Raw genomic sequence first — 16,075 nt, forward strand, 5'->3', positions numbered from 1 at the left:
TGCTAATAGTAGCAAAAAACTAAGCCGCTCAAAGTGCATTAGAAGCTCTTAGAAGATTTAGAATTAGCATTTGTCATATATAAATTATATTTTGTTCTTCTGTTGGTGGCGAAGGCCTGCGGTTATCTTTATACCAATTGACAAGTCTCGATGGAGCTTTCTATGGATGTTGCTGAAGCTCGCACGTGTGTTCCCCACCACGAGAAAGATTGCTGTGTTCTTAGTGTTGTCTGTTTATTGTGTGTGTCGCGATCGACTACTCTTTAACAACTAAACTAAATTAACTTAGACTAACTTACATTACCCTCTGCGCACGCATTGGCAAGCAAATTGTTAAACGCCTGTTTTGCCGACGAAATGAATTAATTGCGATCGTGAATTGAGTCGGTCAATCGGTCTTTTGCTGACTCTTATTGTGCGAGCGTTTCTCGATTCGCTCTTTACGCATTGCTCATTGAAAGAGCGACATACAAAGAGCTCAACGAAAACCGCTCAACAGAAAACATAAATGAAGACAGCAAGAGTCTCTTGTTCACAGCGAAAGCGAAAGAGTATGATCTTTTTCGGTTGTGCTCACAACGAGAGCGCAAGAAGAAAAACGGTCGACTGTTATTTCCGAGCTATGACTTATACATTTACATTAATTCATCGCTGTCAACACATTTGCTATATTTAAATTTATATTTTACATTTGGCTATATAGAGGCGCTAACTATTAAAATTAATTGAGCAATCTGTTGTTCAATATTTATTTCTAGAAAGCGAGCATCGAGTGCTGTGCTGATGATTTCACACCCATTGAAATATAAAATGTTTAACTGGCTACTGAACAATTCAAGCGCTAACTTTAGCAAACAAACAAAGTAAGAAGTAAGTACAAACTGCATTTGCTTTGTGCTAAAACTTTAACAAAAGTAAACAAACAAATTATGCACTAAGCATGTCTCTGCCATAAATTATAAAATTAAAGTTGCACAATTGCCAGCAGCAATACATTCATGTCATTCGCATTACTCAAAGGCTTTGGCTGCGCCCAACTTAAATGCGTTCACTTGTTTTTGATACGAGTTCACTGAACTTGATATATATGTGATAAATGAGCTGTATTCATTTTGTTTTAGCATTACATAGCTCCTTAGGGGTTGCGCCACTTAGCTACAGTAAACACACATTTTCATTTCTGTTTGCAATCAGTAGTTGAATCGAAATTCAATCGGCACAATGTGTTGATATATGACACGTAATCAAATGTTAATGCCCAAGTGCATGGCACGCTGGCCCACGACTGCAACCAACACACACACATGCGCACCCCAAGCGTATAAGTCAAAATAAATATGGCGCATTAAAAGCGTAGCGAGCGCAGCGAATCCGCCAAGTAAATATAATAACAATAAAACGTAGCAGCAGCAGAAGCGGCAGCAGAGGCCTGAATACAGCCAAGGCGAGCGCCAAGACAAGCAGCGACAATTGCTGACAACACAACAGTTGCTGCATTTTTAGGTCAAGTGCGGCAGCTGCAACGCTTCACTTTATATATAAAAAAAACAGCAGGCGTTGCACATTTTTATTTTTTAAAGACTTAATAACATTTATTATTTTATTTTACAGTGTGCTACAACTTAGAGCTATGCGTTGCATATTAAGCAAATTGCTTTGCGGCTTAATCTAAACATTTAACAATTGTTTAACATTTAATATGTTTGCAGGGATATGCGCTAGTTATGAGTGATGTGCATTTAATTTACATTTAATTTAAAAAGAGAATTCGTAGGAATTTATACAATTTGAGTTGAATTAAGCAGCGCTTAAAACTTTAAGCAGCTTAGTTTATAATGCTTAGCTTACATTTATATATTTTAATTGCCTAATTTTCTTTTACATACAACAGCAAGCAAACAAATTCATTTGTTTTCACTACAACAAGCATTTTTACTATTTAAGAATTGTCTAAGCTTATCTTAAATATTTGGCTACTTATGCGCTTAGCTGCTAATTAAATATGCATTCAATTATTTACGCATATTTATTTATCTTTGAGCAGATTTCTAAGCGACGCACACAATTTATGCTAAATTTATTTACATGAGCTCGCTGTGTGCTGGGCTATAAATTGTCTGCAGCGTATACTTAATGTGTATTCATTTTTTCAACTCTGTGCTGTGTATTGGCGAAGTTCAAATATTTACACTCACACGCGCAAGCAGCTGCAGCAACAGCATCTCGCATTGCCTTTGGCCCATACATCATCCTTAATTGTTATCTGGCCAAAGCTTGCATGGCATCGCTTAATTGCAGTCCGTGTCCGTGTCCGTGTCCGCGAACGTGTCCGTGTTCGTGTCCGTGCTTGTTAGTGCTTGTGGGCGTGAGCGGATTAACCGTTAACCAATTGTTGCTCGCACAGCAACACAGAAATGCTATTAGAACGGGCAGTGCATAGAGCGAAATGCGAGCTATGGATTTGCCTGCTAATGCGCGTGACGCACTCGCGCTTGACGCCGCCGCCGCCGCCGATGCCACAGACGTGGCCGCTGCTGGACGACGACTCTTCTTAAGCTGCTTGTCTGCGGGTTCATGAAAATGGACAGAGCAGAGCGTACGGCAAAAAACACAAAAACAAAAATACAAATGGGTTGGCAATGTTGCAGCTCTTGGCAGTTGCTTTGATGGATGCTCACTCACCTTCCAGTGATTTGTCTTGCTGACGCACCGTTTCCCTTGACTCGAGCACTGGTATGCGCTGATGCTTGTCGCTCTCCACGCTCTCCTCATTGCTCTGCCAGTACACCGAAGAGATTTTGGCGACACACTGTGCAGGCAAAGACACAGACAGAGAGAGAAAAATGCGAGTGAGTTTATACCATTTTATATTATTTAGTGTTAAGCCAAGCGCTTGATTGTAGATTGTATAATTTTAAATGCTAATTAATTTTTGATTTTAATGTGCATTTATTATTATGCTAAATTATTTATGTAGTAGAGCGTTTATGTCTAATTCAAATAAAACCAATTCTAATTCAAATAAAACTCGCTGTACTTAATTTCATAATTAGCCAAGAACTGATGATCTGTTATATATACAGACTATATTATTATTCCTTAGCGTTTATATTAAAGCTATAATCGATAGGTTATGAGTATCGAGCGTAGTCTGTAGTCAGCTGAGACATTTTCTTTACCCACTAAGCGATCAACTTTGCCACTTTACGAATGCTTAGCCACTAGTCTTAGCCTTGATAACTACTTAGCAACTTTTAATGCATTAATTCTGCTTTATACGATCGACACAGTCTAATTGAATAGCCACATTTGTGTTTTACTAGTCGTATGCGCATTTTAGTTTGAGTTTAAGTTCAATTGAGTTCAAATATATAAATTGATATTGCTTGGGCTCAGTTTTTTTTCTGGTGTACTGTACATTGGACTGTTTACGATCTCATGAAATCTGTGCCGCACTAAAAGTTTTATGATTTCATTAACTTGGCACATACACGGGCTAAAGCGCATAACCCAAAATGAGCCGCATATGCAAACGGCCAATGGCCATGGGCCCATAACACGTCTGTATGTGTGTGTGTGTGTGGCCATGAACTGACCAGAGCAGAGCGCTTCATCGCCTTGGCCATGCCGCAGTAGTCGACTCATAAAAGCTATGCATGTGTGTGTGCGTGTGTGTGTGTGTGTGTGTTCACATGAAATTTTGTGGCCTTTCCAACACATATTTGCACTTCGCCCCCGCTCGCTGGCCATGTAATGCTTTCGCAAATTGAATCAGCGCGTTAACGCTGCCGCCGCCCGTCAGTGTTGGCCATGTTATGTATCAATTTCGTTTGGCCATAATCAGCTTAAAGCCAGCTCTGGCTCTGGCTCTGGCCAGCGAACCCAGAACCCGTAGTCGTTGGAGCCCATAACTTACCTTTAGCTTCATGTCGCCGTGTTTGAAATGTCATGCGCGCACACGGAACTCCAGGCCAAGGCGCGCCACCTCCAAGCCCTCGCGTCCCACCACCAGCGGCTCGTAGGGGCGCAGCAGAGAACGGTTCGCGTGCATACCGTTAATCAGCCAGCTGAGATGACATACCGGCTTCGAGGGCTTCGACGTGCAATTGACGCGCACCATGTCGCCAATTTGATAACGCGGCTGACCGCCTGTGATTTCTGGCCCACGTCGTGGCGTTACTGCAAGCGATAACAAGTGAGCAATTTAAATTAAACAACAATTTTTTGATAGCCTGCAAACAAATTTTGGCAGCCAACTATTTTTATTTGCTGCTGCTGCTGCTGCTGCTGTTGTTGTTATTATTGTTGTCGTTCGCTGACTCTGGCCTGGATGTTTGCCAATTAGGTCATGCAATAACAACAAACAAGCACACACACACACACACACACACACACATACAAGCAATCAAGCGCGCTAACATTTAGAGCAACAAGACAGCTAAAATAAATATATAGCAATGCATATCATATCAACTGCAATTTAAGTAAAAAGCAAACAAATAATATTTGCTGCAATGTTTTCTTTAAGTAAATGCACGCAAATCGAAAATTTTGAATACTTAAACATAATAAATGCATTTAAAAATTACTTGCAGTCATTAACTCTTAGAATTTTCAATTAGCAATACCGAACTTAACCAAATTGATATCGCAGTAAATTACGTGCATAAAATGTAGCATATTTATCAGCGGCTAAAACTCACAAGCCATAGAAATAATTAACATAATAACTTTATAGATTTTTTGCATTTATTTAGGCTGAAATTTCGTGGAAATTCCGCGCATTAAAATATTAATAACAAGTTGTAATCACATAAAAACTTTAGATTTTTTTGCATTTAAATATAATATAATAAATATAATTTAGACTAAAATTTCGTTGAAATTCCGCGCCTTAAAATTATTAATAATTAATTTATTGCATACAAAAATTGTTGTGGCCTGTCGCTTTAATAAATAAATTCTCTCTAGTTGGCCAACTATTTGAAAATATTTATACAACAGCTTGAAATGTAATATTATTTTCCTTGTGTTTTCATTTTATTATTTCCGCAGGCTTGCCTTTGATATCCGAAAGCTGCTCCACTGCCCTTTCGGGTTGCCAACTAAAGTCATCCATTAACAAGAAAATTTAAAGCATGCTCTTTTTTATTTATCTCGGACTTATTTTTAGTCTTTCTGGGGCGCTTTGAGTTTATTTTTTAATGGCGCATGGCTTTATTTTTAGCTAACGTCGCTTGACTTCCGTTCGCATTAATAATGATAATCATGTTGATTGCTCTAGTATTGCCTGCTTATTACAAATGCAAGAAAAATAAGTAAAAGCAAGAAAAACAAGCAATGAAAGCAAAAATTGTTGAGATAAAAAATGTGTACGCTTTTTGCTGTTTGCCGCTGTCTTTTATTTTTCTTTTGCTGCTCAACTGCATAAATTATTATTAGCTTGCAATTATTCAGACATTGATGGAGTTGTTGAAACAAAAGCAGCTAAAATAAAAGAGAAATAAATAAATACAAAGTTCAACTAGCTGCAACTGTTGCTTGCCTAGGCAACTGTAATCAACTCAAAATAGTCTTCCGCTGCTATTTTCGATTTCCTGGGCGCACTTCAATTACACAGCTTTATAGCTATCAAGGAATCAGAGCTCAGCTAACTAACTAGGTCATATACATGTATTTCGCCTCGTCATTTAGCTGCCCGAACGTAATCACTTTCAATTACTTCCACACACACACACACACACGCAGTCGCATTAATTTCAATACGCTGGTAATTTAAATCATTTGTAATTCTTGCACATTATTTTTGGTTGCGTTTGTCGTTAGCAGCTAATATAATTTATAGAAAGTGCACTGGCAAAAGCCATTTTGATGCTGATTTAAGCGGCTTATGGAGCGCAGGCCAGGCCACTATTTGGCGCGTTTGAAGCATCAACTGAGGCAAGGGCATGGAACGCTGTTGTAGCGTAATTAACTAATTCCCCGTAGCACACGCGGAAGCAACGTATGGCTTTGATTATGCCTGGCTAGCTAGTTGGCCTGATTGCGCGATATGGGCTATGGCCAGTTTGATTGTCCACTCAGTACGACGGAAATGAACAACAAATTACCTGAGGGAGTTACAATTAAGCCCCCCGCCTGATGTCAATGATAATCACAATCATAATCATGCCAGCCAGCCAGTCAGGCCTATGAATTATGTTGAGCTACTAAAGGCGCAGCCTAACTCTATCCCAGCTTATTGATTTTCAACTGGCAGGCTATAAAATATGCAGAGCTGGTTGCTGGTTTATTTTTCAGCGCTTGCAACTTGAGCAATAAGTTGAGCGCAACGTTGAGCAACGTAAATAACTGATGCTCTCTGCGAAAATAGCAACTGGGATTTACTACTAGCGCTGGCTGTTATTAAACACGTTTATTCTAAGTTTTCCCCAAAGCACTTTTTCATATTGCGTTTTGTTGGATTGCGCAAAAATTTCAAATTAAGTTGCAGCGGCAGCAGCAGCAGCCAAGGCACAAGCCTCGACTACGACCCGACCCTAACCGGATGCTGTAGCTGGCTGTAGCCTGTAAAGTGAGCAACAGAATTGCATCACGTACATGGGCAATTTGCCAGCTGTGTAATATAAAAAACACATATACATATACACAGAGACAGCTGTGCAGACAACTCAACTGTGTGTGTGTGTGTGTGTGAAGGTTGTTGAACGTTGGCCGAGTAGCAGCTCAATGCGTGTGCAGCTCTTGGATGCTGCTCTTTTGTTTACTTTATTTTTTGGCACAGGTTTCATGCTCGAGAATTTGTAAATCGCAGCGAGAAAACAATGCCCAAGCATAAACTAACTAAATGTGAAATATTTTATGTATGTGTGTGTTTCTGTGTGTGTGAAACAGATTACTTTTCAACGCTTAGACCATGCGAAGCAATTAATCTTGCTGCATGTCTAACAAACATTCTCGCTCTCTTACTCTTTCGCTCGCTCGCTCGCCGCCTTTGTCTTTTGGCTTACTTACCCACAACAATCATGTCCTCATGACCGGAAACTGTCTGGAACGAAGGCGCCTCGCCGGACACTTCGCAGCGATAGCGTCCTGAGGACTGCAGACTAACCGAGCGCAAAACAACGGACACGTCTGTGGAGTTTTGTAGCTGCAAGACAAACAAACAAAAACGAAACATTGCTGCTAAAGTGAAAGTTGTATTTTTTATATGTGTGTACTGCAAATTTGGCTAGCTAACAAAATTTGATATTATGCAAAGCTTAAATCATTAAATTAAAGCCAATATCGTGTGCTACGCTGTCAGCTGCGTCGTCGTCGTCGTCGTCATCATCATCAGCATCATCATCGTCTTCGTCATCATCCTCATCATACTCAACATCATCGTCTTCATCTTCATCTTCATCATCTTGCTGCAGCGCTGTGCTCAGCTGCGCCAGCTCTGTTAGCTGCTCATTGCTTACGGGCATCACTTTGTTCAGCGCCTCGCTGCTGACGTTTACTTCGCCTAGCGCTGCCTGCAGCTTCACTGTGCAGCTGTCCTTGCTATGCTTATCCACATTGCCCAGGCGCAGACCTGCCTCAATGGGATTCGAGTCGGGCTTGCGTATGATCTTTGTTATCATATCGATGGCATCGTCGTGACTCAAAGGCGGCAGCGTCTCCTCCAGCGTCTGCAGCACTTTCGATTTGTTCTTGGCGTACATAACGTTGCTAACAAATTCAAGCAAGCTCAACTTAAATAAATACAAATAACAAATGAAGCAGCAGCTGCCTACTAAACCAAACTGATACAATTTAAGATATAACAAACGCAATATTTAATTTTTAATATGTAATTTGTACACTCACCTCCACATCGACGCCTGGCAGCGGAAACACCTGTCCAGGTGGCATATCCCTTGGCACATAGCGATAGAATTCGAAGCCATCCTTATACCATTTCACCGAGTACAGCGACTCGCCGTCCAAATCAAATTTACAGCCCAGCACAGCGTCCTCATGGCGCATAATATGCTTTGGTATGCGAATTTCCGTCATCGTCAAGCTCTCCACTGTCACTAGAGAGAGAGAGAGAGAGAGAGAGAGAGAGAGAGAGTTAGTTAAAGCATTAGTTTGTTAAAGCAACTGCACGATTAAGCAACTAGCTGGTTGTCTTTTGAATGCGCTTTAAAAAGCGTTTTAGAACAATAACGACGACGACGACGACGACGACGACGATGTCGCTACGCTCAATGCCAGCGCGCGAGCGAGCGAGCGAGCAGCATAAATAACTTGCAGCAAGTGCATAAAAGTCAAGGAAATCGAAAGAAATTCAGCAGAGAAAGCTAAACAATGCGGCCATTGTTTTGCCAACACAATGGGCCACAAGTGAAAGCCACCAGCACACGATAGAAAGCGTAAGAAAGCAAACCCAAACTTGAGTTCCTACTCAGTTGAGGCGTGTGAAACGTGCTCTGGCTGAAAATAGACTGCCAGATGAGATGTGAGAGATGCGAGTGCGGCGAGGCTTAGCCTAGTAGACTGCTTTCCATTTTGAAAACGAAAAGTTGCCAACCAACTTGCGCGTTCGCAACTTAAACTGAACACAAAGGCATAGGCCTCAGCAATTTGGGTCAAAGTTATGGCAGCCACCGCATCAAGATAGAACATTTAATATTAAATCAAAAAGAAAGCAAAAGAGCAACGCTAATTAGACTAAGAGCAAAAGTCTATTAAAACTATTTTAGTTGCAAAGTAAATCAAATTTAAGAAATCAATTGCTCAGACAATTAGTTCAAGCAAAGCAATTAAATCAAGCATACGCCGCGTATGTTATTTTTGTAGCTGCTACAAAAATACATTTTTTATTTGTGTACAGTGCGTTGACATTTTTGCTGCTAAAAATAAATGCATGCTTATTTTTATGCTGCCATGACGCGTTTCAAGGAAGCGGCAGCATTAAAGGCATTTGCTTTATTGTGGTCTGAGTCGCGCGCTGCGTCTTTGTCGGCAACGTAAACATGCAAAAGAGTGAAGTAGAGACTAAGAGCGAGACAGCGCATGCTGAGCATAATGCACAAAGGCAAACTGCCGCCATTGAAGCGACAGCAGCAGCAGCAGCGAGTTCTGCATTCCCCCCACTCGTGTGTCCTTTTGAGTGCATTTTCTTTTTGATGGCGCAGCTTCTGCTTCTTTTTGTGCATTTGTTCTATGCGTAGCTGCTTGTCAACACTTTATGCCAAGTATTTATGCCATAAGTATGATTTAGCATTATGCACTTTCAACTCGCAGCTAAATGCAATGCACAACACAAACTTACAAAGTTGATTTTATATTTCTTTCTCTCTCTCTCGCTTAAGCTTTTCTTTGAGCAACTTATTTTGCATATAACAAAGTTTGCCTTCCTAGTGTACTGCGGCTTTTATATACAAAACTAATCATACTGCTGCTGACAGCTTATAAATTTCGCTCAAAAGGAGTCTCTGCTCTTTAATATTATAATTGAGGTGTAGTCAATTTTAAAATGTGAAAACCAAAGCAGCACCTAACGACTTAATGCTGACAGCAACTTATCAACACTGCCGGACAGACTTGAAATATGAAAACTTTTGTCTTTGCAAGCCAAAGTTTAATTAAGTAACGCGGCCGAGTAAAAAGTTTATCACTTGATGTCGTGCAAACGCCACAGTTTTTGGTCTAAATACTATTACCTTGAATGGAAAGTTGCCATCCAAAAGTTTTGTACTTAATTATTGTTGATTTTTTCAAATGATTTCATTTGCCGCTTGCCAGCCGCACACACAGACAACAAGCCAAGTGTGGCTGAATTAGTTGCTGCTGCTGCTTCGTTGTTTGTGTCAGTTGGTAAACATTGTAATTGTTGGAATTCGTGTTAAATAAAACACATTTTGAAATTCCATTGTATAAATTAAGCAAAGCTCAACTAGTAAGCTGCTTATTTATTAATATGCAGCTGCAGACGACAAGCAAGGGGCAAGCTTAGCACAGTAGCTGCTACTTACAGTGCGTATACTTGATAACAACGACTACAAATAAGCAACAAATCAGCGCAGATAAGCTCAATGCCAAAGTAGTGCACGCTTTATTATAATATTATAATAAAAAGTTTAAATTAGTAACAGATTTAACTATTCGAAAAGCACAAAAAGTATTAAAATATATAATTTGAGCTTTGGTTGCTCTTTAGCAAATCGTATAAGCTATTGTCTGCTATAGCTTCAGCTTCATTCACATTGTTCTTCAAAACTATTCTCATATGCTGCTTGGCATCTGCATTTTTGGACAGTAGTCAGCTCTAAGCCATAAAGCTAACTCATGAAAACGTTCAAATGCCGAGTGCTTTTGGGTTTCTGAAAAATATGCCACACAATATGCAATTAATTTGATTAGAGTTCATTGGAAATGCATTGCTTTGGAGCTGGAGAATGCATAACTACAGCTAACAATGCAAAATGGGAATAGATTGGCTTAGCAAGAGCAAGCAGAATTTATGAACATAGCATGAGGCATCAGTTACAATGCAAATTTAGCAGAACCCACACACACACACAGAGAGAGAGAGAAAGAGAGTTAAAGCAAAAATGTTTGGTATGTGGCACAGTTGTCAATTTAGCTTGGGGGCAAGAAGTCTGCTATGCAGCCAAGCCCTGGGGCAAATAAAAATGTTTTTTTTTGCTGCAGCAGCATCAATACGCATCAATTCAGAGCTTGGGCCTACCCACTCAGGCTGAGGCCCAGACGCCTGGAACGTGCTTAATCTGCAATCAGTTGCGGAAGTTTGTCGCTCAGTCTACTCGTTCATTGTCTATGCACGACGCTGTCTGCTCTGGCTCAGTCGTTCTCTTTGACAAGCAAGTGCGTTGCAGCTATTGTTGCTGTTTTTTGCTAAAATGGAGCACGTCTCACTCTCACTCAGTGCCAGACTCTCTGCTCTGCATTGCAGTTGCAGCAGCAGCACTTGCATTTGCATATTTTTGTCCCAGAGTGCAGCAAAACTTTTGGCATCGATTTGCTAAACAAGATCTCATAGGCAGGCAAAAAAAATAAAAGAAATACATGTAAATGCCAGTGAATTAATGAAAGTCTAAGCTTGTTATATACAAAGCTTTTGTCTGGCTGCCATTAAAGCTTAAAACTTAGTTAGTGGCGTAGCCATGTCAAATTGGCATTAAAATAAACGTGACAATTGACAAATTGTCTTGTCACTTGTGTAATCAAGTTGCGAGGCCTTGCAGCCTTCATTCTTTACTTACCCACACACTCACACACACCACACACAGCAGCTGTAATAATATAATTAAAATACATTGCAGCTTGTAAATTGGCTGACGGCGAAACCAAAAACTTTCAGACATTAACCATAACGATAACAATTGGCAATGTGCAGGCGAAATCAATTAATTCAATTAAACTGAAAACATGATATTTGTATTTTATGATTAATTACACACACACAGACACACACAGCTACAGTTCGATATACGCCCGCAGCAAAAGTAAAATAGCTATTGCCTACTTTTGTGCGCGCTTTAAATTTCGCTTTAAACTGCTGCCGTCTGTTTTACTTGAGTGCCATGTGCGCTTACTCTTGGCCACGTTAGCTTAATTTCATTACTGTTAGCCGCTCGAATTTCTTGCTGCGTACGTGACCTCATAATAACTAAAGTAAGATTTCTATCTATAATTCAGTGACGCGCCTTCCGAGTCAATTAAGTGGCCACACACACACACACATATGTTTCAACGTGTGTGTGTATGCACGTCTGCAGCAATAATATAAAATAATAAGCTGCCTTTTTTTCCACACACACTGTCTAGACTCAATTGTGTTTGTCAGTAATTATTGAGCGAGTTGTCTACACACACACACACACAAACGAACAGCAAGAGCTAGAAAAACTTTCACATTGACAACTTCGTTGAGCAAAAAACTTGCTTTCTATTTATTTAGTATGTGTAGCTATTTAATTAAATGCGGCAGCGTCGAAAGTTTTTGTTAAAAGTCCAAAGCAAACCATTAGCTGGGTAAGCAATCAACGTTAATTAATGGAATATACGCATGAGTGGGCATATAAATAAGTTAACTAGCATCAGTTTCAACTTCAGCAGCCTAATTAATTTTATTATTAAACTATGAGCGCTGCTGCCACTGCTGACTTTAAATAGCGCAAATTTTCTCAGCTTGTGAAAATAAATTTTAAATTGCGCATACGCTGCGTGCAGCTGAATATGTGCATACGAAATGTGTGTGTGTGTGTGTGTGTGTGTGTGTTTGTGTGTGTGTGCGTAAACAAACATGACGGCACAAAGTTAATTTTGTAATATTTTTAAGTAGTTTGATGAACTTAATTAAAAATAAATAAGTCAACTTGTTTATTAATGCGGCAAACAGCAGCAGCAGCCAGCCAGACTTTTGCTTCAAGACTGTCTTGAAGGTCGCGCAGGCTGCAGGCTGTGGCAAAAGCCACAAAAGTTTATCGTTCTAGCTATGTCAGCAGAGATTTAAGCAGCGTATTTTTGTTTGCTGTTTTTGTTGTCGTCTGACTCTGTCAACTCACTGTCAAAGTTGCTTTGGCAGCTGCTAAGCACTCAGCTTGGCCTTAAATCGATTAGTGTGCCAGCAAAAGTATCGAAATATCAAATTGTGACACATGCCGACGCATTCTTATACATATATATATATATATGTATATAAAAGGGCTCGAAAGCCAAAAATATGTGCCTTTGAAACTTTTTGCTCGCTGTTTGCTCTGCTGGCAACTAATATTGTTGGGCTAAATTATTTGCTGGCAGCGAGAGCGAAAAAAGTTTCGTAGCCAATTTTTGTGGGTCTTGCCGAGCAGCAGAGCAAAAAAGAAGAAAGTTGCTAATAAATTAAATAAACATTCAAGCCCGCATTTGGTGCTACCCACGCCCCAGCTCCTCAACTTACCGCTGCACAGCGTTGTGGCCAACATCAAAGCGAGCTGCAGACTCAACTGGCAGCTGCTCAAGTTCAGTTGCAGGCTCCGTCGTCGTCTATTCAAAGTTGCACCCATTTTGTTGCATTAATGTGTTCGCTCGCTCCTCACGCTGCTTTACGCTTTTCTTTTCGTTGTTGTTGTTGTTGTTGGCGCTTGTAACACTTTGTGGCGCCTTTTTTGCAAGTTTTTCTTCTTTTCGTCGTCGTCGTCGTCGCTTTCGTCGTTTGCTGGTAAAACTTTAATTTTTCAATTTGCTTCCCAATTTTTGGTTATTTTTCTTTCGCTACACTTTCTCGCTCTTGCTTTTGTGCTGGCTGCTTTTACTGCTGTTTGCTTTGCGTTTTAGTTTGCTGTTGTTGTTGTTGGCTCATTTGTGCACTGCAATAAATTTGAGTTGACCGCCAACGAGGGAACGCGTCAGGCTCTTGCCTCGCTGCTGCGTCCTGCTGTTTATTTGCTCCTTTTAGTTGTCGCTTGCTATTTATTTTTATTTTCCATGCGCTCCTTTTGCTGTTTACTCTACTTATTATGCGCTATACACACACACATAGACACACACAAACACACACACACAGACATGCAAGTATTTGTCTATCTCTTTGTGTGCTGGTTACATTTACATGCGTGCGACCTCGTTGTTTGTTTAGCTATTTGCGTTTTGTCTATTTGCAAGCGTTTTTCCGTTCACTCCCTTGAGCCTTGCACTCGCTCTGCTTTGTATGCGAGAACTAATACAAATTGCTGCTGTTGCTGTTGCTGTTGCTATTGTCGCTGCAAAATGCAAAATACAAAACTCAATGTTAGTTGAAATCTTATGAAAAATAAATGTAATATGCATAAGAGCGAGAGTGAGAGAGCTTAAGCTATTGTTCGCCCATAAACTAAGCTAAGCAATCGTGCGCGTATTGCCGCTGCACTAGATTAAGTATACGCATTGTATTGTCATTCTACATTATTAATTAGCCATTCGAGCAGTTTGCTCTCCGCCTCAAGTCAATTGCAGCTTGGCATAGCTCCAAGTGCTGCCAATCGAGCACATACTCAATTATGCTGCTCAAAAACCCGAATGACAAACATAAGTAAAAGCATAAATTAATAATGCCCAAGCATCAGATAAATAGGCGTACATTTCGTTATTTGCTGACAACTTCTCTGTGTGTGTGTGTGTGCGTCTGCCTTGTGGGCAAATTAAATTTACATAAAATCAATTAAACCAAGACTGACAGACAAAGCATAAGCAAATCATATATAGCATACAATAAACCAAACAACTGTGACAAAAACTTTTCAAATGAAAATCATGTTTTGTAATTAGAAGCTATGAATAATTTTAGCACCTCGACTCGACTCGACTGTCAGTTACTTAGTGGCGCAGACATTGAGTGTGACGGCAGCGGCTTATGTAAAATAGTTTTGGGGCCAACACAGTGCGTATGCTTGATGTGTTAGCAAGTAGCCAAAACGACTTTGCCGCGCTAGGCGGCGCTCAGTCATTTACATAGACGAAAAGCTCTCTGTGTTTTTCTCTCACAGCCTTTTGCATAATTAATAATGTGGCAAGCATAGCGTTGTGGCCTTGTTAAATATGCAAATATCTTAAACACAGTTGAGACAAGAAGCGACAAGCAGCAGCAGCAGCTACAAAAGGTCAGCTACTTGTCGCTAGAACGTTAGTTAATGAAATTACGCATACGCCGTGTGCTAAGCTTTAAAGTTTAAGCTAAAGCCACGCTGCAAGCCAAACAAATTTATTTCAATTGCTCATGTTCAATGGCAATGGCAAACACAAAAGGCAGGCTAAAGCGCCTAAGCGTGTGCTTCACTATGTGAATAGCGAAATGACTGAATGCGCAAATTTAATGGCAAAAGCGTAAAAAAGTCCATTAAAACTTAAAAGCATAATTTACAGCTTAAGAATTGTTCAAACTGTTGCCATGCAACTGATTTCCAAATCATTTAAAAAAATTAATGCTAGCCTTGGCCTATTATAATTATAACAATTTATGCTGACACCTGAGGCATGACAGCTACGAAATAGAGTTGGGACTGGGGCTGGGCATCAAAAGTTCCATGTGCAGCAGTCCACAAGCAATAAGCGCACGAAAAATGTTGCAAAGCACATTACCCCAGGGCAAATACTACATACTATAGCTATGGCGTAAAATTCTGCGACTCACTGTAATACTTACATTCATTTTCCTGTTATTTGCCTTGTCGTTCTCTTACTCGTTGTTGTTGTTGCTGTTGTTGCTACTGCTGCTGGCTAGAGCTTAATATGCTTTGTGGGCAGGAAGTCAACGTTGTTGGCAATGAAAAGCAAGCAGCTTTACCTTAGAGCCATTGTTGTTGTTGTTGTTGTTGGCACTGCCGGCACTTGGCATATTTAGTTGTTTTCATTTTATTTCTGTGCGTTGCTGTTTTCAACTGAATTGGCCTTGTCTGCAATATTAAAGTTACACCTTGTTGCAAAGTTAGCGAAATTCGTAAGCGTTTTTTCGTTTTTGTTTTAGCTGCCCACATGCATTATAATAATAACAAATTATTTGTTGTCACGCACGTAACGCTACGTTTTATTCATAATTTATGCATTTTAATTTGTCAAACGGCACACACACACACACTAACAAACTGGAGCGTTAACTATTATGCTGCGGCAAGTGTTTAGTAAGCTTACTAATGTTTTAACTGCATTGCACTAGTGTAATTGTTGTTTAGCCAAGTCAGCGGCACACATACACAGCTGCATTTAATATTCATAATTTGGTCACACACACAGAGAGACACAGACACAAGCAAATGCTCTGCTGCTCGTTGATTTTGTTGTCGTCGTTCTGCTGCTATTTTGAAACTTTGGCTGTCGTGCCACTGAGCCGTTGCGTTTGTCGTTTCGTCGTCAACCACACAGCACCAATAACCGACAAAGACTAAAAGCTTTGGCTCTCCTCATTACCTGGTTTTGCACACTTGGCGCGCCTCACACACACGACTGCAAATGCCAGCATTGGCCGCACGAGCAGCAGCAGCGACACGAAGATGCCGAACGAGACCAACGACCGCATATCAGCATAAGCACGAGCCGAGCCAAGCGCAGCCACAGTCAGTTTCATATT

The 16,075-nt window shown here is 40.3% G+C and overlaps 2 protein-coding genes across 2 annotated transcripts; both read right to left on the minus strand.

Moving 5' to 3' along the window:
- Positions 1–1,600: 1,600 nt before the first annotated feature.
- Positions 1,601–15,726, minus strand: LOC108594409. Its single transcript, XM_017979577.1, is given in 7 exon segments — positions 1,601–2,564; positions 2,683–2,809; positions 3,917–4,179; positions 7,015–7,150; positions 7,852–8,060; positions 12,935–13,736; positions 15,155–15,726. Coding segments are annotated over 6 exon segments (1,146 nt in total). The 5' UTR covers positions 13,041–13,736; positions 15,155–15,726; the 3' UTR covers positions 1,601–2,259.
- LOC108594410 (ribosomal L1 domain-containing protein CG13096) lies at positions 7,186–7,780 on the minus strand. Its single transcript, XM_017979579.2, has one exon. It carries the CDS (start codon positions 7,704–7,706, stop codon positions 7,263–7,265), a length of 444 nt encoding a protein of 147 aa, XP_017835068.1. The 5' UTR covers positions 7,707–7,780; the 3' UTR covers positions 7,186–7,262.
- Positions 15,727–16,075: the final 349 nt, after the last annotated feature.

The sequence above is a fragment of the Drosophila busckii genome, chromosome 2L (assembly GCF_011750605.1).
Source record: "Drosophila busckii strain San Diego stock center, stock number 13000-0081.31 chromosome 2L, ASM1175060v1, whole genome shotgun sequence".
Classification (NCBI taxonomy): domain Eukaryota; kingdom Metazoa; phylum Arthropoda; class Insecta; order Diptera; family Drosophilidae; genus Drosophila; species Drosophila busckii.